The sequence below is a fragment of the Rhinoderma darwinii genome, chromosome 5 (assembly GCF_050947455.1).
Source record: "Rhinoderma darwinii isolate aRhiDar2 chromosome 5, aRhiDar2.hap1, whole genome shotgun sequence".
Taxonomy (NCBI): Eukaryota; Metazoa; Chordata; class Amphibia; order Anura; family Rhinodermatidae; genus Rhinoderma; species Rhinoderma darwinii.
The window spans coordinates 41,512,805-41,535,675 of record NC_134691.1 but is presented as its reverse complement, the minus strand read 5'-3'; the positions used below and the strand labels follow the sequence as shown (position 1 = coordinate 41,535,675).

At 41.8% G+C, this 22,871-nt stretch overlaps 1 protein-coding gene and 1 long non-coding RNA gene across 2 annotated transcripts in view; one reads left to right on the top strand and one right to left on the bottom strand.

The window, feature by feature from the left end:
• Nucleotides 1–231: 231 nt before the first annotated feature.
• Nucleotides 232–22,197, top strand: LOC142651333 (uncharacterized). Its single transcript, XR_012847601.1, has 3 exons — nucleotides 232–482; nucleotides 19,394–19,628; nucleotides 20,875–22,197. It is a non-coding gene; the product is annotated as an uncharacterized LOC142651333 (long non-coding RNA).
• Nucleotides 17,358–22,871, bottom strand: part of UBR5 (ubiquitin protein ligase E3 component n-recognin 5) — a 96,411-nt gene continuing 90,897 nt past the window's right edge. Inside the window, exons 54-58 of the mRNA XM_075825900.1 lie at nucleotides 21,612–21,767; nucleotides 21,083–21,196; nucleotides 19,424–19,568; nucleotides 18,857–18,942; nucleotides 17,358–18,344 (exon numbers count right to left, since the gene is read on the bottom strand). Coding sequence (XP_075682015.1) covers nucleotides 18,132–18,344; nucleotides 18,857–18,942; nucleotides 19,424–19,568; nucleotides 21,083–21,196; nucleotides 21,612–21,767 — 714 coding nt within the window. The 3' untranslated portion in view covers nucleotides 17,358–18,131. The remainder of the gene's footprint in view (nucleotides 18,345–18,856; nucleotides 18,943–19,423; nucleotides 19,569–21,082; nucleotides 21,197–21,611; nucleotides 21,768–22,871) is intronic.

The following is a 22,871-nucleotide window of genomic DNA, read 5'->3' as shown; positions in this document are numbered from 1 at the left end:
GAGGGGGCTGCGCTTACTGTATATACAGGACCGGCCGGGGGAGGGGGCTGCGCTTACTGTATATACAGGACCGGCCGGGGGAGGGGGCTGCGCTTACTGTATATACAGGACCGGCCGGGGGAGGGGGCTGCGCTTACTGTATATACAGGACCGGCCGGGGGAGGGGGCTGCGCTTACTGTATATACAGGACCGGCCGGGGGAGGGGGCTGCGCTTACTGTATATACAGGACCGGCCGGGGGAGGGGGCTGCGCTTACTGTATATACAGGACCGGCCGGGGGAGGGGGCTGTACACACGGCAGAGTGGAGATCCGAGGCTGCGATAGAATAGATAGATGAGAGATTGAAATGCTACCCCCTGTCAAAACGATGGAAACCACGACGGAACCTGAAGGACCGCATTTAAGTCAATGCAGTGGAACCCTGTGGAATGAGGTCCGCTGGGCACTACTGGTGCGAGTCAGTGAGACGGATCTGTGAGGGTATGTTCACACGAGGTCATTACGTCCGTAATGGACGGAACGTATTTAGGCGCAAGTCCCGGACCGAACACAGTGCAGGGAGCCGGGCTCCTAGCATCATACTTATGTACGACGCTAGGAGTCCCTGCCTCGCTGCAGGAAAACTGTACGGCCTCGTGCACACTTACGTCACCGTTTTCAAGGCCGCTTTCAACGGGTCCGTGAACCCGTTTTAGCGGCCGTGTCGTTTCCGTGTGCACTCCGTGTTTCCGTGCGCCGAGCATGGTACTGTCCAGGGTGACAGTACATGCTCGGCGCGCGGAAAATAAAATTTTTGGCCTCATGCACACTTCAGTTTTTTCCTTCAGGGTGCTATCCGTTTTTGTCATGGCTTGCACCCTGAACCCATTCATTTCAATGGAGCCATGCACACCACAGTTTTTTTGACGGTCCCGTTGCTCCTTTCCGATCCAAAGTAAACATGTCCTACTTTGGTCCAAGATTCCGTGACCGTGAGGCCCATGGGCCGTCAAAAAAACTGAAGGCACACGGAAGGCATCCGTGTGCGACGGAGCCGTTGCCTAGCAACCGCCGGGCGGGCAGAAAAACATTAGAAAAATATTACACTATTCGGCAGCCACTTGTCTCTATCAATCACTGATAGAGAAAAGAGGCTTCTGATTAAACATAAAATAAAAAGCATTTCATACGTACCCGGTCGTTGTCTTGGTGACGAGTCCCTCTTCTTCCTCCAGTCCAACCTTCATTTGTGCCGAGGCAGCCTGTGATTGGCTGCAGCGGCGACATGGATTGAACGTCATCGCTGGAGGCCGGACAGGAGGAATTTAAGTATGAACTTATTTTTTTTTTTATTACATTAAAATTTTATTTTCCGCGCGCCGAGCATGGTACTGTCACCCTGGACAGTACCATGCTCGGTGCACGGAAACACGGAGTGCACACGGCCGCTAAAACGGGTTCACGGACCCCGTTGAAAGCGGCCGTGAAAACGGTGACGTAAGTGTGCACGAGGCCTTAATGTAATAAAAAAAAAGCACCACGTGCTTTTCTGTTTACAAACATCCAAACGGAGTGTCATAATGATGGAGGCTGCACGAAAAGCACGCAGCCGCGCATCCATATGAACAGGGCACACGGAGCTGCCACGTGCACAAAACGCAGCGTTTTTTGCACGCGGGAAACGCTCACGTTCATGTAAATCCACCCTTAACCCCTTAATGACCGGCCTATTTTGGACCTTAACCCCTTCAGGACTAAGCCTGTTTTGGCCTTCAGGACGAAGCCGATTTTTAAAATCTGACATGTGTCACTTTATGTGGTAATAACTCCGGAATGCTTTTACCTATCCAAGCGATTCTGAGATTGTTTTCTCGTGACACATTGGACTTTATGTTACTGGCAAAATTTGCCCGATACATTCAGTATTTAATTGTGAAAAACACCAAAATTTAGCGAAAAATTAGCATTTTTCTAAATTTAAATGTATCTGCTTGTAAAACCGATAGTTATACCACACAAAATAGTTACTAGTTAACATTTCCCACATGTCTACTTTAGTTTGGCATCGTTTTTTGAACATTCTTTTATTTTTCTAGGACATCACAAGGCTTCTAACTTTAGCAGCGATTTCTCATATTTTCAAGAAAATTTCAAAAGGCGATTTTTACAAGGACCAGTTCAGTTCTGAAGTGGCTTTGAGGGCCTTATGTACTAGATAGACCCCATAAATCACCCCATTTTGAAAACTGCACCCCTCAAAGTATTCAAAACAGCATTCAGAAAGTGTATTAACCCTTTAGGCGTTTCACAGGAATTAAAGCAAAGTAGAGGTGAAAGTTACAAATTTAATTTTTTGATACAAAATTCATTTGTAATAAAAAAAAATCTATACCACAGAAGGTTTTTCCCAAGAAATGTAACTTATTATTTATTGCCCAGATTCTGCAGTTTTTAGAAATATCCCACATGTGGCCCTAGTGCGGTAATGGACTGAAACACCGGCCTCAGAAGCAAAGGAGCACCTAGTGGATTTTGGGGCATCCTTTTTTTAGTATATATTTTAGGTACCATGTCAGGTTTGAAGAGGTCTTGTGGGGCCAAAACAAAAAGTGACCTCATTTTGGAAACTACACCCCTCAGGGAATTTATCTAGGGGTATAGTTAGCATTTTGAACCCAAAGTTTTTTTGCTAAATTTATTTTAATTAGTTTGTGAAGATGAAAATCTACTTTTTTTCTGAAAAAAACGTAGAAATTTTTAATTTTTACAAGGAATAAAGGAGAAAAAGCACCCCAACATTTGTAAAACAATTTCTCCCGATTACCGAAATATGCCATATGTGGTAATAAACTGCTGTTTGGACCCACAGCAAGGCTTAGAAGGGAAGGAGCGCTATTTGGCTTTTGGAGCTCAAATTTAGCTGAAATGGTTTTTGGGTGCCATGTCGCATTTGCAAAGCCCCTGAGAGGCCAAAACAGGGGAAACCCCCCAAAAGTGGAAATTACACCACTTAAAGAATCTATCTAGGGATATAGTGGGCATTTAGACCCCAAAATCTTTTGCAGGATTTATTAGAATTAGGCCGTGAAAATGAATATCGACATTTCTTCCACTAAAATGTTGCATTTTTTTCAATTTCACAAAGGATAAAGGGGGAAAAAGCCGCCCAACATTTGTAAAGCAATTTCTCCCGAGTACGGCAATACCCCACGTGTGGTCATAAATGGTTTTTCATTTGAAAGTAATTAACCCTTTCTGGAGTGATCCATTTTTTTCTTTTCCTTCTTAGTTTTTTCCTCCCCGCGTTCCAAGAGCCACAACTTTGTTATTTTTCAGTCAATAGAGCGGAGTGAGGGCTTATTTATTGAGGTACGAGCGGTCGTTTTTATTGGTACCACTTTTTGGTACATACAACTTTTTGAGCACTTTTTATTAAATTTTTAGGTAGAGCCAAGGTGACCAAAAAAACTACGATTTTGCCATTCTAAATTCTTTATTTTTCACGTGAGACGCTCCATACATCACCCCCCACACTACGACATGCTATGTCATGGTGCGCGCAGGGGTTAATGCGCAGCGCATGGTGCGGAGTGAAAATTACAATTTTCCACTGATATGCCATTTTAGTGCACTATATGTTATGCCCAGTTTGTGCCACTGAAGACAAATACCTCAAAATATTAACCGGGTTATCCCGGGTATGGCGATGCCATATCTGTGGACGTAAATTGGTGTTTAGGCACGCTGCAGGGCTCAGAAGGGAGGGACGCCATTTGGCTTTTGGGGCGCAGAGTTTGCTTGGTTTTACTGGTGTTTCAGTTTATAATGTGGGGGCATATGTAATCTGTGTGGAGTACATCAGGGTATATGTAATCTGTGCGGAGTACATCAGGGTATATGTAATCTGTGTGGAGTACATCAGGGTATATGTAATCTGTGTGGAGTACATCAGGGTATATGTAATCTGTGCAGAGTACATCAGGGTATATGTAATCTGTGCGGAGTACATCAGGGTATATGTAATCTGTGCGGAGTACATCAGGGTATATGTAATCTGTGCGGAGTACATCAGGGTATATGTAATATGTGAGGAGTACATCAGGGTATATGTAAGCTGTGCGGAGTACATCAGGGTATATGTGAGCTGTGCGGAGAACATCAGGGTATATGTAATCTGTGCGGAGTACATCAGGGTATATGTAATCTGTGCAGAGTACATCAGGGTATATGTAATCTGTGTGGAGTACATCAGGGTATATATAATCTGTGCGGAGTACATCAGGGTATATGTAATCTGTGCGGAGTACATCAGGGTATATGTAATCTGTGCGGAGTACATCAGGGTATATGTTATCTGTGCGGGGTACATCAGGGTACATGTTATCTGTGCGGAGTACATCAGGGTACATGTTATCTGTGCGGAGTACATCAGGGTACATGTTATCTGTGCGGGGTACATCAGGGTACATGTTATCTGTGCGGAGTACATCAGGGTATATGTTATCTGTGCGGGGTACATCAGGGTACATGTTATCTGTGCGGAGTACATCAGGGTATATGTAATCTGTGCGGAGTACATCAGGGTATAATAAGAGGGTATAATAATGGGGTAAATAAATAATAATTCATAGATATGTGGCCGGTGTCGCACTTATAAATGGTGCCCGATCTTATCCGCTTTTGGAACACTGCACATTTTGCATCGCCATATTCTGAGAGCCAGAACTGTTTTATTTTCTCACCACCGGAGCCGTGTGAGGGTTTATTCTTTGCGGGACAATCTGTAGTTTTCATTGGTACCATTTTGGGGTACCAGAAATTTTTTTGATCACGTTTTATTCCATTTTTTGGCAAGCAAGGTGACCAAAAACCATCAATTCTGACAATGTTTTTTATTTGTTTTTTTATGGCCTTCACCCTGGGCTATAAATGACCATTATACTTTATTCTGCGGGTCGATACGATTACGGCGATACCAGATGTATATAATTTTTTTATGTTTTGCAGCGTTTGTGCAATAAAATCACTTATTTATAAAATAATTTATTTTCTGTGTCACCATATTCTGAGAGCCATAACGTTTTTATTTTTCAGTCAAAAAAGCGGTGTAAGGGCTTGTTTTTTGCAGGACGGGATGTAGTTTGTATTGGTACCATTTTGGCGTACATGCGACTTTTTGATCACTTTTTATTGTATATTTTGGGAGGGTTGGTAACCAAAAAATTGTGATTCGGGCACTGTTTTTCGTTTATTTTTTTGCGGTGTTCACCGTGCGGGAAAAATAATATTACAGTTTTATAGTTGGGGTCGTTACGAACGCGGCGATACCAAATATGTGTACTTTTTGTAACGTGTTAATTTTTTTCCTATAATAAAAGTCTTATTATAGGAAAAAAAGCATTCTTTGTTTATGTCACTTCTAACTTTTATTTTTACACTTTTTCAAAACATTTTTATTATCTTTTTTTAACTTTTTTTACTTGTCCCACTAGGGGACACTTAGACTGGCAGCTTTGATCGCTGCTGGAACACATTACACTACACACGTAGTGTAATGTGTTCTAACTGTCATTGTGACGTAACTGTCACACTGACAGGAAGCAGAGGAGGAACGGCCGGAGGCTGATCCTCCGAGGCTTCCGTACATGGCAACCCGGAGGTCATTGTCTGGCCTCTGGTTGCCATGATAAGGATCGCAAGCCCCCGCAAATACATGTGGGGGGCTGCCGATCCGCTGTAAACCTCTTCGATGTGGTGATCGCAATCGACCACCGCATCGAAGGGGTTAATTGCCTATTTCAGCGGCGACAGGCCGCTGATCGGCAACGGGGAGAGCAGGGCTGACACCCTTCATAGTTAACCGCCGCTGCGGTGTAGCGCCGCGCGGCGGTTAACTGTTAAAGCGCGGACGTAACTGTACGCCCAGGTGCGCGAAGTTACTGCTCACTTGGACGTACAGTTACGCCAAGGTGCGGGAAGGGGTTAATGACCAAGCAATTTTTTACGTTTTTCAATCGTCGCATTCCAAGAGCTATAACCTTATTTTTGCGTCGACATAGCTGTATAAGGTCTTGTTTTTTGCGGGACAAGTTGCACTTTTTAATAGCACCATTTTTAGGTACATATTATTTATTGATTAACTTTTATTAACTTTTTTTTGGGAGGAATAGAAAAAAATCTGAAATTTCGCCACTCTTTTTTGCGTCCTAAATCTACGCCATTTACCGTGTGGTATAAATAACACAATAACTTTATTCAGCGGGTTGTTGCGATTGCAACGATACCAACTTTGTATAGGTTTTGTATGTTTTACTACTTTTACACAGTAAAAACGCTTTTTTTTCAAAATTATTTGTTTTTGGGTCTCCATATTTGAAGAGCCGTAACGTTTTTATTTTTTCGCCGATGCGGTTGTATGAGGGCTTTTTTTTTGCGGGGCGACTTGTAGTTTTTATTGGTACCATTTTGGAGTAGATGCGACTTTTTGATCAATTTTTATCACATTTTTTTAAAGTCAGTATTCACAGAAAACAGCAATTTTTTCATAGTTTTTTATTTATTTTTTTACGGCGTTCACCGTGCGGGTTAAATAATGTAATAGATTTATAGTCGGGGTCGTTCCGGACGCGGCGATACCAAATATGTGTAACTTTTTAACTTTATTTTGTTTTTTTAATAGTAAAGCATTTTGTAAGGGGAAAAGCTGGGTTTTTCATTTTTTTTCAAATTTTTTTTCAAATTAACTTTATTAAACTTTTTTTTCACTTTTTTACTAGTCCAATTAGGGGACTATAATATGCGATTCTCCGATCGCTATCATAATACACTGCAATACTTCTGTATTGCAGTGTATTACTGCCTGTCCGTTTAACACGGACAGGCATCTGCTAGGTCATGCCTCCGGCATGATCTAGCAGGCATTCACTCCAGGCAGCCTGGGGGCCTTTATTAGACCCCCCCTGGCTGCCATTACAGACACTCGGCGATCGTATCGCCGGGTGTCGGTGGGAGAGAGAGGGAGCTCCCTCGCACTCACCAAAACCACTCAGATGCGGTGCTCGCTATTGAGCACCGCATCTGAGGGGTTAAACGTGTGAGATCGATACTAATATCGATCTCACCCGGCAGAGCAGGGACGCTCCCAGCCGCCTCTAGCAGCTGAGAGCAGGGAGATCTGACAGCTCCCTGCTCTGTAAACGTATTCCGATGCCGCGACGTAAAAAGTCTGTGGCATCGGAATAAGGCCCGTTAGTGACCGACGTAGAAACACGATGGGTCGGTCACTAATGGGTTAAGGTAAAGTAGAGGTGAAATTTATAAATTCAATTTTTTTGCCGAAATTCATTTGTAAAATATTTTTCCCTGGAACACAGAAGATTTTACCAGAGAAACGCAACTCAATATTTATTGCTTAGATTCTACCGTTTTTAGAAATATCCCAGATAGACTGAAGCACTTTTTTTAGGAATATATTTTACGCACCATGTCAGGTTTGAGGAGGTCTTGTGGTGCCTAAACAGTCGAAACCCCCCCCCCCCCCAAAAGTGACCCCATTTTGGAAACTACACCCCTCAAGGCATTTTTATAGGGGTATAGTTAGTATTTTGACCCCACAGTTTTTTTGCAGAATTTAGTGGAATTAGTCTGTGAAGATGAAAATCACCTTTTTGTTTTTGCGAAAACATAGAATTTTTTCATTTTTACAAGGAATAAAGGAGAAAAAACACCCCAACATTTGTAGACCAATTTCTCCCGATTACAGCAATACCCCATATGTGGTCATAAACTGCTGTTTGGTCCCACTGCAGGGCTCAGAAGAGAAGGAGCACCTTTTGGATTTTGGCGCGCAGATTTTGCGGAAATGGTTTTTGGTGCCATGTCGCGTTTGCAAAGCCCTGGAGGGACCAAAACAGTGGAACCCCCCTCCCCTCCAATGGTGGTCCCATTTTGGAAACTACACCCCCTCAATGAATTTTTCTAGGGGTATAGTTACCATTTTGACTCCACAGTTTTTGTTTTTTTGTGGAATTAGGCCATGAAAATGAGTATCAACATTTTTGTCCACTAAAATGTTGAATTTTTTAATTTTCACAAGGGATAAAAGAGAAAAAGCGCCCCAACCTTTGTAAAGCAATTTCTCCCGAGTACAGCAATACCCCATATGTGGTCATAAATGTTTGTTTTTTTTTTTAAAAAAAAGAAAATTAATTAACCCATTCAGGACTGATACTTTTTTGCTTTTTCATTTTCGTTTTTCACTCCCCGCCTTCCAAGAGCCATAACTTTTGCATTTTTCCATCAGTAGAGTGGTGTGAGGGCTTATTGTTTGCGGGAAGAGTTTTAATTTCTATTGACACCATTTAACCCCTTCCCGACATTTGACGTATCCATACTCCTAACTCGCGTAGGGGAAGTATGGAGCAGGCTCACGGAATGAACCCGCTTCATATGATGCCGGTGTCGGCTGTATGTTACAGCCGACACCTCAGAGTAACTAGCGGCAGGGCGCTCGAGCGCGATCCCGCTAGTTTAACTCGTTAAATGCCGCGGTCAACAGAGACCGCAGCAGTTAAATCGTTAGAAAGAGGGGGGCGACCCCTTCTAACAGCTCATCGCGCCCCCTGCAACACAATCGCAGGGGGGGGGGGGGCGATGGTTGCTATGGCTGCCTGGGGCCCTAATGAAAGCCCCCAGGTCCCCATCTTAATAGATGGCTGTCAGAATCACGATATACTGCAATACATTAGTATTGCAGTATATTGTGCAAGCGGTCTAACGATCGCTGGTTGAAGTCCCCTAGGGGGACGAACAAAAAAAAAAAAGTAAAAATTAGTTTAAAAAAGTTCTTTTGTGTAAAAAAAAAAAAATACAAAAATATTAAAAGTTCAAAAAAACACCCCTTTTCCCATTTTCCCCCTAGAGCATAAACATAATTGGTATCGCCGCGTCCGTAAAAGTCTGAACTATTACAATATATCATTATTTAACCCGCACGGTGAAGGCCGTAAAAAAAATAAATTTGTATCTCTATTTTTTGGTCACCTAATCTCCCACAAAAAATTAAATAAAAAGTGATCAAACCATCACATTTACACCAAAACGGTATTATTAAAAACTACAGCTTATCCTACGGCGCACAAAAAACCATGGAGGAATCGGTTTTTTTCATTTTCTACCCCTACAAATTATTTTTTTCCCGTTTCCTAGTACATTATTTGGCAATAGAAATGGTGCTACGAAAAACTACAACTTGTCCCGCAAAAATGAAGCCCTCATAGGACTATATCGACGGAAAAATAAAGACGTTATGGCTTTTGGAAAGTGGGGAGGAAAAAACTAAAATGAAAATCTGAAAAAGGGCTGCGGCAGGAAGGGGTTAAAGTACCATATAACATATTGGGAAACTGAACAAAAATTATTTGCGGGCTGAAATTGGAAAAAACTGATTCCTTCATTGTTTTTGGGGTTTTGTTTTTACCTCTTTCACCGTTCAGTAAAAACGACAACTTTAGATTACGATGATATCAAATTTATATATTTTTTTAATATTTTACTACTTTTACAAAGAAAAGACTATTTGTTAAAAAAAAAAAAAATATTTACCATCATCACATTCTGAGGCATAACTTTTTTATTTTTTGGTCGATTGAGTGGTGTGGGGGCTTATTTTTGGTGGGACGAGCTGTAGCTTTTATTGGTACTATTTTTTTTAGTACATACATCTTCTTGATCACTTTTTCTTAAAAATCTTTAGAGCTAAGGTGACCAAAAAACATTGATTTTGGCGGTTTAAATTCTTTATTTCTTACGGCTTTCACCGTGCGCAATAAATAAAATTTTACTTTATTCTACGGGTCGGTACGATTACGGTGATACCATTTGTATAGTCTTTTTTATGTTTTGCAGCGTTTGCAGAATAAAATTACTTTTCTATAAAAAAAAAATATTTTTTGTGTCACCGTATTCTGAGCCATAACTGTTTTTTATTTTTTTAGTCAAAAAAGCTGTGGGAGGTCTTATTTTTTGCGGGACAGATTGTAGTTTTTATTTATACTCTTATGGGGTACATGCGACTTTTTGATCACTTTTTATTCTATATCTTGGGAGGGGTGGTGACCAAAAAATAGCGACGCTGACAGTTTTCCATTTATTTTGCTTGCGGTGTTCACCGTGCGAGAAAAATAACATTATAGTTTTATAGTTTGGGTCGTTACAAATGCGGTGATACCAAATATGTGTAAGTTTTTTTTTTTAACGGTTTAATTTTTTTTCCCTATAATACATGACTTATTAGGGTATGTTCACACGTCTTAACTTACTTCAGGCGAAAACAGCTCGTGAATTTCAGACGTAATTGCAAGTACTCGAGTTGTTCACGGCGTCCATTACGGACGTAATTGGAGCTGTTTTTTCAATGGAGTCAATGAAAAACAGCTCCAAAAACGTCAAAAGTGACATGCACTTCTTTGACGCGGGCGTATTTTTATGGGCTGTCTTTTGACAGCGACGCGTAAAATTACACTTCGTCTGAACAGAAGATCGTAAAACCCATTGCAAGCATATGATCCCAGCCTTGACGTATGCCACGCGATCTCCCATCTCATGAGGACAATCCCTGTAATTAGGCATAAAGATGTCATAAACGAGGGTCCCCGGGCAGGAACCCTACTTTTATTAGAGAGCTAATGAAGTTCAGAAGACTTGGTCTGGCCATGTTTCACGTGGCACCCATTAAAATGTGTGGCAGGGTGCAACTTTCTCCAGTAATATCAGTATACACTGTTCTGTATAGTGCAGGGCTAGAGATGCATGACATCTTTGGAATAAGGCAGCTTGTTGACACAGAGCAGATTTGCTGCTGATTTTGCATTTATTTTTCAAGCCAAAATCTGGACCGAAACCTAAATAGAAGAATTATACAAAGGACAGAATTAAAGGGATTATCCGGAGTGTGATTTTTTTTTTTTTTTTAAACGAAATAAACCAAAAAAGAAATACTTACCTATCCTTGCCCCCGGCGATCCAGCACAGACGTTCCGGCGGAGCGCCCAGTGGTTGTTTACATGCACATTGCTTGTGACCGCAGCAGCCAATCAGAATGCAGCAGTCATTATGCATTATTTGGGTTTCCAAGCCTGACACATTGCACCCTCATTCCATTTAACACGTTGTGGCTCAATGCTCTGGCCGCAATGACACTTAACAATATGCTGAAAACTATTCAATGTAGAACAAAATATCACAATGTGGTGATTTTATCAATCCAGCTTCATTTAAAGGGGCTGTCTGCTATGGACAATCCACTAAGAGAGTCCCTCAAGAATAAGCAGGCTAGAACACGTGCCTCTGCTCGGACCCCAGTGATCAGCTGCGGAGGAACCTTCAGTAAGTTTTATGTCCCCTTGCACCACCACCAAATGGGAAATGACGTTACACGACGTGCACACAGAAATCTATGGGGTGTCTTGAGTAATACATACGTGTTAGTACGTGTCTGGTCCTGCAGAGAAACGCTCTTTGTAGCCATTGTCAGCTGGAGCTCAAGGATTAGGGTGGTTTTAGGGCCTGTTCACTTCTGGGTTGGGGGCTCCATTAGGGGATTCCATCACAGAATCCACCAAGAATTACCAGAAACAATAACGCAGTGAATCCAGAGATCCTAGCGGAAACCATTGAAGTCAATAGGTTCCGTCGGGTGCCGTTTATGCGCAGAGTATGCGATTCCAGCATTTTCATGGTTCTTCTCCTCTGACCGAGCAGAATAATGTAAACCTGAACACGGATCAGTGATAAGAATACAAGGGCAGATTTTCTGCCAGTAACCAGCAAATAAAACGTTGATCAGCGCCAGTTTGATCCATTTAGCAATGATCATAAGGGAACATACGATCGCTCCTTCCCATACATTTTGCTTCTTGTTGGCACATCCAGTTTACACCGGGAGATGTGCTGCCGACAAGCGATTATTTTTTTATTTTATTTTTGAAGCAGCATAAAAGATCGACCAGCCAACAAATGAGCATTTCACCTCGTCGGCTGATCACTGCTGGTTTACAGGCTAAAGAACGGGAACGAGCGTTCTAAAGTGCGCTCACCCACCCAATCATGAGCCCTTTTCCAGTTCTGTGATGAGATTTTTATGGGATCCTCATGGGTTCTGTAACAGTGTTCATCATTTGACAAGAAAAAAATAGCACTGCATGCTGTGCTATTTTTTTATTTTTACAGTATTTTTGACAATCTCCTAAAGAAACCTCCATTGCAAATTTGAACAGCGCCTTACCTACATATTAAGGCAGGCAAAGCAGCAACTCTCCAGAGCAGGACTCTTGCAGTACAACATTACTGGTCTCAGCTCCCACACCCGTGTATGACTTTTAGCGCAGTGGTAGGAAGCAAAAAAAGACTGATCTCTTTATGTAAACCGTAGAATACGGTAAAGTGTATTGGAAGAGCAGAGTTTTCCTTACCATTACACCGCAGAATGAAGGCAGTCAATGTACACCTTGGAGGGAGGCCTGCTACGGTTAGTGAATTTAGGCAATTTCTAGGTGATATTTTATCAGCCTTCAATATATATTAGTTTTTTCAGCTATCTTGGGCTGTATCACTAAACGGATTTATGAGTATAAATTACCAGGGCACGGGATATAACTAACAATTAAAACGTCTGACAAGTCCATGAGTGCACCAGTCCAAAAGCATTTACAAATTAGTCTCAGAAAAGCAACTCTCCAGAATAAACTAATACACTGTGGAAGATTTACTAATCAAAATGCACCAGAATTCTGTCCCAAATGCTGCGCACCACAATTATAAAGGATTTTGGACACACTTTGCATCTAAATCGGACAAGGATACACTACTTAGCGGAAAAGGAAAAAAGGCGTGGTTTAGATGCGCCAAAAATTAAGCACAAATAAGTGGTCTAAAGTCAGTCAGTCACAAGGTGTTAAAAGAAGTGTCTACAGAAGCATTAAATTTATCATCCAAGAGTAGCCACTGTCATCAATTTGGGGCAGCTTGTTCAATTCTAAGCGGTCTAATACAGTGTCTTAAATATAATCTGCCCCGTTGTGTTTTGCTTAGTGTAGGGCCTGAGGGGAAGAATTGCAGCGTCACGTCCTACCCTCTCAGGCAATGCACTAGGCATAACAGTATTAGCTACGCCTGGAGAAGTCCTTTAACCCCTTTAGGACACAGCCTATTTTTTCAAATCTGACATGTGTCACTTTATGTGGCAATAACTCCGGAATGCTTTTACCTATCCAAGCGATTCTGAGATTGTTTTCTCGTGACATATTGTACTTTATGTTAGTGAAAAAATTTGGTCGATAAATTCAATATTTATTTGTGAAAAACTTCAAATTTTAGCAAAAATGTGCAAAAATTAGCATTTTTCTAAATTTAAATGTATTTGCTTGTGAAACAGATAGTAATACCACACAAAATAGTTACTAGTTACCATTTCCTATATGTCTACTTTGTTTGCATCATTTTTTTTTCACGTACTTTTATTTTTCTAGGACGTTACGAGGCTTAGAAATTTAGCAGCAATTTCTCATATTTTCAATAAAATTTCAAAAGGCTATTTTTTCAGGGACCAGTTCAGTTCTGAAGTGGCTTTGAGGGCCTTATATATTAGAAAGTCCCCATAAATCACCCCATTTTGAAAACTGTACCCCTCAAGGTATTCAAAACCACATTCAGAAAATATTTTAACCCTTTAGGCGTTTCACAGGAATTAAGGCAAAGTAGAGGTGAAATTTGCAAATTTCATTTTTTTTGCCGAAATTCATTTGTAATAAAAAAAAATCTGTAACACAGAAGGTTTTACCAGAGAAACGCAACTCAATATTTATTGCCCAGATTCTGCAGATTTTAGAAATATCCAACATGTGGCCCTAGTGTCCTAATGGACTGAAGCACCGGCCTCAGAAGCAAAGGAGCAGCTAGTGGATTTCGGGGCCTCCTTTTTTTAGGAATATATTTTAGGCACCATGTCAGGTTTGAGGAGGTCTTGTGGTACCTAAACAGCCGAAACCCCCCCAAAGTGACCCCATTTTGGAAACTACACCCCTCAAGGCATTTTTCTAGGGGTATAGTTAGCATTTTGACCCCACAGTTTTTTTGCAGAATTTAGTGGAATTAGTCTGTGAAGATGAAAATCACCTATATTTCTGTGGAAACATAGAATTTTTTCATTTTTACAAGGAATAAAGGAGAAAAAGCCGCCCAACATTTGTAAAGCAATTTCTCCCGATTACGGCAATACCCCATATGTGGTCGTAAACTGATGTTTGGACCCACAGCAGGGCTCAGAAGGGAGGGAGCGCCTTTTGGATTTTGGAAGCAGATTTTGCTGGATTGGTTTTCAGTGCCATGTCGGGTTTGCAACGCCCCGGAGGGACCAAAACAGTGGAAACCCCCCAAAAGTCACCCTATTTTGGAATCTACACCCCTCAAGGAATTTTTCTAGGGGTATAGTGAGCATTTTGGCCCCTCAGGATGTTTTTTAGAGCTAGGGTGACCAAAAAACAGCGATTTTGGCGCTTTAAATTCTTTATTTATTACAGCGTTCACCGTGCTCAATAAATTACGTTTTAATTTATTCTGCCGGTCGGTACGATTACGCCGATACCATATGTGTATAGTTTTTTTTAAGTTTTGCAGCGTTTGCACAATAAAATGAAGTTTCTATAAAATAATTTATTTTCTGGGACACGCTATTCTGAGCCGTAACTTTTTTATTTTTTCGTCAAAAAAGCTGTGGGAGGTCTTGTTTTTTGCGGGACGGGTTGTAGTTTTTATTGGTACCATTTTGGGGTAAATGCAACTTTTTGATCACTTTTTATTCTATATCTTGGGAGGGGTGGTGACCAAAAAATAGCGATGCTGACAGTTTTCAGTTTATTTTGTTTGTGGCGTTCACCGTGCGGAAAAATTAACATTATAGTTTCATAGATTGGGTCGTTACGAACGCGGCGATACCAAATATGTGTACTTTTTTTTAACGTTTTCATTTTTTCCCTATAATAAATGATTTATTATAGGAAAAAACCTTTTATTTTTACACTTTTATAAAACATTTTTATTAACTTTTTTTTACTTTTTACACTTTATATTTTTGTTTATTAACTTTTTTTATACTTTTTACACTTTTTTTGACCTGCAGCTCTGATCGCTGCTAGAATACATTACACTACCTTGGTAGTGTAATGTATTCCAACTGTCAGTGTGACGTCACAGTCACTTTGACAGTTGGTCTACGAGGATCAGCAGAGGCTGATCCTCATAGGCTGACATACATGGCAGACCTGGGGGCCGTTGTCTGGCCCTCAGGTGCCATCACAAGCATCAGAAGCCCCCACGATTGCATGGGGGCTGCTGATGCGCTACAAACCCGCTACATGCGGAGATTGCAATCGAGCCCCGCATGTAACGGGTTAATTGCCGAAATCAGCGGCGATGAGCCGCTGATCGGCAACACTGGAGAGTGTCAGCTGTCGGGGACAGCTGATCTCCAAGTTCCCGATGCACACTGTCGCCGACAGTGTGCATCGGGAACGACACAGTGACTTCCTGTCACTCTGACAGGAAGCCTATCAGGACCAGCCGAAGGTTGGTCCTGATGGGCTTCCGTCCATGGCAGACCCGGAAGCCATTGTTTGGCTTCCGTTTGCCATACTAACTATCGGCAGACCCCGCGATTTCGGACGGGGGTCTGCCGATATGTTAGAAACCCCTAAAATTCGGTGATTGCAACCGATCGCCGAATTTAAGGGGTTAATGCGCCGAAATCAGCGGCAAAGGACCGCTGGCCGGCAAGAGGGGAGTGTCAGCTGTCGGCGACAGCTGACCTCCTGGTTCCCGGTGCACACTGTCGCCGACAGTGTGCACCGGGATTAACTCAGTAACTGTACGTCCTCGTGCGGGAAGTAACTTCCCGCAACGACGTACAGTTACGTCCTGGTGCGGATAGGGGTTAAAATGTTTCAGTCATTGGACTTCTATTTTATCCCGTTAATTGGGTTTTTCCCCTGCATGTGGCTTAATGTGCATATGTGGGAACCAAGCACACAAATTATACAGCCCCGCAATCTTCGTAAACTGGTCACCTGAGTAGTACAGGGAGTGAATACATAGTAAAGACCCAGCTCTCAGCCAAACAGCAACACTTCTGATTAATGGCGCCGCTCAGTAGCCGTTTATCATATTTGACAGAGAGCGCGGCATGGAGCACTATTCTTGTCAAACAACAGACACCAAGACGGACCCAATTTAAAGAGGCTCTGTCACCACATTATAAGTGCCCTATCTCCTTCATAAGGACATGGGCGCTATACTGTAGGTGACAGTAATGCTTTTTATTTAGAAAAACAATCTATTTTTACCACGTAAGGAGCGATTTTAGATTTATGCTAATTACTTTCTTAATGCCCAAGTATGCGTGTTTTTACTGTAGACCAAGTGGGCATTGTATAGAGTGTATGACGCTGACCAACATTTGTGTGGTACTTACAGCAGAGCAAGCGTAATCTCGCGAGATCACGCTGTAAATGACAGGTTACAGGGAGATTACGTTTTGCTCTGCTGTAAGTACCACACAAACGTTAGCGAAGTGTCGGGATTGTGAATGGACAGCCCGACCTGGCTGGAAGGAATGTCTATTCACTGTCAAGACACTTCAGTAATGTAAATGTGTAAGTAAGTGACTGCACATAGTGATCTAGCAAGATCACTATGCGCTGATTAAATGAATGGAGAGAAGTGTATGATGCGGATTGGTCACTGATTGGTCAGCGTCACACACTCCTCTGTACAACACCCACATGGTCAAACGTAAAAACACGCCCACTTGGGCATTAAGAAAGTCATTAGCATAAAGCTAAAATCGCTCCCAACGTGGTGAAAATAGATTGTTTTTCTAAAAAAAACAAAGACAAAGCACTGCTGTCACCTACATTACAGCGCTAATCTCCTTATGTAGGAGACAGGGCACTTATAATGTGGTGACAAAGCCTCTAAGTCAGTCAATGGGCTCCGTATTGCGGCACTCCATCAATTTCATTGTCCTGTCCCTATAACTGAGCAGAACGATGGAATTGACGACACAGGTGTTAACTCAGCCTAACACTGTGCCGCCTACATGACCAGTTTACTCAGTATATCCCATGCTAGATGCAGTGTAAATAACATTGTAACAAAATCTTAATGCAAAATTCGGAAATAACGCAAAGACTTACTATAGGTTTCTGTGTTTGTTTTGTTTTTTTACTAAAAGCTTCCATTAAAAGTAAAAACAGTAGAGATCGGCTTTGAGTTGTATTTCCCCATTTGCTTAGGAGTCGACCGAGCATAATAAAGTGAAGTATGACGTAATAAAATAAAAAAAAAGTGATTTTGAGTGCATAAAACATAAAATGACATATGTATTTGTACATGCAATTATATGAACCCATGGTTAACAATCTTTCCAGTCTATGGAGAATGCCTTGGTCAGACCAAGTTCTAGGCAAGTGACACTTCAAAACAAAATAGTGCAACATAAGCTCGATATTTCATATCTGGATATCACTTTTACAAGTTTAATATACATCATGTACATCACAGTAGCCAAACTACAAATTAAATAGCATGGGAAAGGGGAAAAAAAAAAAAAAAATTTACCCAAACAGTCCCACACATAAAAAAGTTAGGGGAACAGAGATTGGTTTCTTTTTTTTTTTTTTACATTGCAATTGCTTACTGATCGTTCCAAGAGACAGCCATGAAACAGTTTCCAAAGGCAGTAAGTGAATAGTCAATCATATGAAGCTGGTCTTCTCACTCTTCATCACAGTGTAATCATTCTTCTGCCATCTTATTCCTTGGAATGGGCACAGCCGAGCTAAACCATTATTCAGAACCTGTTCGGGGTATCAAGGTCGTGTCTATCTTCAGATTACTGAGGAATGTCTTAACCTAATTGGTGCAGCTGGCAGTGCCCGTGACAAGAGCATTAACATTAAAAAAAAGTCCTTGATTGACCACCAGGGGGAATGACAGTATTAACCTTCATATCTTGTTTTAGATTGACAAATGGAAAAAGATCTACAAAACCCATTTTTTTTTACTAGGTATATTACAGAGGAGCACACTTTATTTACTTTACACAAAACCAAAGTTCTTGGTTTTAATAGCAAGTAATAACTTCTGTTTGAGAATCTGTTTGGAGGAGTAAAGAGGGACGTAAAGGCGAGAGATGCAAGTGTTAGCTGTAGGGAGGTGCTGGTCGTCCGGTGGGCGGATAGTGATGGATGGCATGGGCTGAAACCCTTCCTCACTTGCGGGCAAAGATGGGCTTGACGTCCAGAAATATACCTAGAGAGGGGGAACAATAATTACATGGCTGTTTTTTTGGGATTGTTATAGTTGCTAGTCTCAGGTTTTCAGCAGTAGGGTTTTTTTACACCGGCCAATATGGGCCTTAAACGTGCGCTGATCAAGGAGGCAGCTTATTGATCGGCTATGATCAGTAATGTATGGGGCCAAGCGATTGTTACTAGAATTGTTCGTCCCCATTCATTTCCATCATGTCGGCAGGGAGAAGTGCTGTCGACAATGATAATATTTTAGGCTGTGTAAACTATACAGTCACCCGATGAGTGTTTGCTCGTTCATCGGCTGATCATTGCCCTATTTACACGGCAATGAGCCTTCATATGAATGATCGTTTGCCTGATCATTGGCCAGTGTAAAAGGACCTTTAACCTTAGTAAAACGGAGTTATATGTATTATGAACATGCCACCAAGCATTACAGGTGTTCAAGAAATGGAGGGCATCTAAATTAGAAAAACACATTTGCATGTAAATAAACAAACAGTCACTTACTAAATCTTGTCGCTCTGTCATACTCATCTTTTCGACTATGGACCAGAACCAACGCTTGAACTGCAATAGCTTTTCTGCGTTTTCTCCTAGAACAGCAAAAAACCGAAGACTTTAATAGGCTATTAAAGAACGTGAATAAAATGCATCATTATGCCGAATCTAATCTAGTGATTAAAATAAATGGGTGGCCTATCTGGACCTATTAAGTCATGTGAACGTCACAGAACGGGACCCCATGCAGAAGGCAGCTCCTGTGCTGGTAGACACAATGTGACCATTTATTACAACATACACTATACGATCCCACATTTCCCCACTGGTACAAATCCTCCACTGGCAATAACAGCGGATCGTCGGGGTGAGAGGCTTAATTGGTGAAGGTTTCTCAGAATATGGATTAATTTCCTTTAGCTGCAGTATTATTGGATTGTGCCTCTTTAAAACTTTGCAGTATTTGGAATTGCTGTTTTTGCAATCAGTAAGGGTATAGTATAATAAAACTAAAGTAGTTATACCTTTTTTTTTTTTCTACACAAGAAAACCTCAGAAGTGCCCCAGCCCGGTTACCTGACTCATCGTTGAATGATGTGAAACTGATCAGCATCTGAACATTAACTTCACCACAGCCATTAACAAGAAGCCTGAAGTCCTCAGCTGTTAAATCTTCCAGCGCAGACTTTGGAAGCACATCGAGCAACCCTTTTCTCATTGCCTGCAATATACACACATTATTAAAGTGAAACGAGACTTAAACATTTCTGTTTAAATACTGGTAAATAATATGTCGTTTTACTTTATCTTGTACTGTTTTAAGCTATACAGTTTAGGCCCAACTCATCACATTTTGGCCTTCCCTCTGAAATATACGTCAAAGATGCCAGACATATACCCCCCATGAAAGGGCCCAAACTTTTCCCACTGTATCGCATACAGTTGGATACATCGCCTGGGGACTGGTCCGGGGAAAACTCCTGAAGTCACTGTCCATATATGGCTAGTGATTTAAAAAGGGAACCTTCCACTAGCCCATACATGTGCAGCTGAGTGCACCCTGTAATAGGCAGTGCTGCACAGACGTTGCGTCACGTTAAACTAAGTTTCTAGCCTCCTCCATTATTTAGATAGCAGTGCTGTTATATTTGGCACCCGATATGTAAAAGACACCCTGTACTGTCAATGGGGCGCTTCTTTTATTGTAAATGACAGGGGGGGGGGGGCGTAATACTTCGCTTAGCTAAGACAGTGTCAGACAGTATCAGCTACGGACAGTGTCAGAGCGGCTTGTGCTGTGTAATCTCGCTCGCGAGATCAAACAGTCCTGCCGTCCTTGTCTGCCGAGAGCTGAAGAGAGAATAAGGGTGTGCGTGCACGCCCCATTGACAGTTCAGGGGGGTTATTCACATATCTGGCGCCAAATATAACAGCACCGATATCTAAACAACGGAGGAGGCTAGAAACATTGTTTAAAGTGACAGAAGGTTTGCGCAGCCCTGCCTATTACATGGTGAACATGTATGGTCTGGTAAAAGGTTCTCTGAGGAGCTACACTAGCACCGGGCGCACTGCCTGGGGACACCGTCACTGCTCCGAATGTGAATGTACATATATGGACAATGATGTCAGGAGCTCCCCAAAGTATACGTTTAACATATAGCCGTGACTGATGCCATACAGTGGCATCCGTCACCATAGGCTTCCATGTTAAAAAAGGGATACCGTGTGGTATAAGTTTTTTTTGTGGGATCCCCCAAGGATGGAATAGCGTAGTCTACTACATTATTCCATCACAAAGAAAAAAATAAATAGATACCAACGTATAGCAGCCCTACCAGCCAGAAGCAAACTCTTTTGGTCTTCATCTGGATAATGGAGCCACATGTGCGTGTCTATCATGTACGTCGAGACTTCCCTGACATACACAGGGCAATAAAGGGACGTGAATGAGACCTTACTGGTTTTCTTCCCCAATCACAATCAAAGCATAATTTGTAATTCAGCTGGTTTTCTCTTCGTTGTAGGATGCGCAGATAACCAGCTTTGCTCCGTGTAACTAACAAGTCATATGTCTGACAGACTGAAGAAAAATTTAAGTTTCTAATGACAACCAGCAACATTTTGCAAGTGTCCGATATGAATGGAGAAATAATCGTGTTGTAACAAATCCACACAAAGCAGGACTGCGGAGCCCACACGTTCTAACCACACGCTGCAAAAAGAATAACTTACATGAAGAGGTTGTTCGGCAACTACCAACATCCTGTGCTCCGCATATTTCCGTACATACTCGTACACATTCTGAGGGGTTACAGGGATATTTACACCGTTGGGAATAAGTTCAACCTGAGGCGAAACATCAAATTAGAAGGTGTGAAGGAAAAAGCTGCAGATTCAGGTAACAATGATCATTTACTGACATTACCGCATAAGAATTAAACTATCAAGATGTGATTGTCATCGCTTTAGCCCAGATTAGCACATATGATCTAATAACCATGATAAACATCAGTAACCGCATGCAATGCTACGCAGGGTAAAGCTTTCTGACCCATTTACGCTGGAATCATAGATGCCGTTTTTGATGCAATTTGTGCCAAGCGCAATGGTCGCTACAAAGGAGACGAGTATCAGTCTTAGTTATACATTTTCCTACTTTGGCATCAAACACTCCATTTGTGAATCCAGTACCATGGAGTTTTCTCTAAAGGAGACATGCGTCATAGAATAAAGTGCGATCTGCCAGAATGAACGATCATACCTGTCCACCACTTTCTTCTTTACACAGGTCTATTGCAAAGGCCAGATCCATAGATGCAAACACTGCATCCGCATCAGCACTTTGGGAGGCAAGGATAAGCTGTCGTAAACTTTCATACATCACATGATCGAAAAATGCAAAATCGTGCCAGTTCACCTTGACGGAAAAAAAATAAAATGAAAGAAATTATTAGTTCGGCTAGCACTGAAAAAGCTGAACATTTAAGGACACAAATATATGTATCTGAAAGGGGATGGGAACCCCTTCAAGTAAACTAAGAACATCGCTATATTGAGCGAACAATGCAAAATAATACAAAGTAAACAGCTAAACACGAATGAGGTAATCCCTCGTCACATCCAATATTTGTGTCGATCATGGTTTAACATTTTTTTTTTTTTTCATTCTAAATTCTATTTGTCCTCTCTAATTTAGATATAAAACCTCTGGCCCTTTAAAGGAACAGCGTCACCCCAAAAAATTTTTTTATATCAGTTTGAAGTTAGTGTTTTATTAAAAACTTTTGTATTTATTTGTGTGTTTGTGTTTTACTTTTTTTTATTTTTTTACTTTTTCTTCCCTATGGGGGCTGCCATTTTTTTTTTCCATTTCTGTATGTGTCGATTAACGACACATACAAACATGGAATACGGCAGCTACAGTCCCATAGTGAATGCGAACGGGGCCCGTTCCATCCACTATGGTGTACGCCGTCTGTGTGGGAACGGCGCATGCGCCGCTCCCACACAGTCCAAGTTGAACTGAGCGCCGTCCGGCGCCATTTTCCTGTAGACCGGAAGTCGCGGCCGGACAGTAAGATTACTACATCCGGTCGCGGCTTCCGGACCTGTGCACTTGGAGCAGCGGCAGCAGACGGAGCGGACGGACCGGAGGGACCGGCGGCGGCAGGAGCAGGTAAGTTATTTCTGTGTATGTACGTGTTTTACTGTGTGTTTACTAGTGTATGTAAACCTACTACACTGTGTGTTAGCTCAAAAAATGGCGACACACAGTGTAGGAGGTTAGACCGTTCAAACCCCTCGTTTCTCGCGGCACTAGCCAGGATAAAGGAGGGGGGGGATGCTGAGAGCTCACTAGAGCGAGGGCTTTTTTTCCAATTTTGCAGCATAAAGCAATGTGTGTGCTTTACCACATGCAATGCTGCAATTTTGGGAATTGCTCCATCTAGTGACCAGTGATGGGAAATATTATAAATTAGAATCTAATTTATAATATTTCCTGACTCGTGAAAAAAATAAA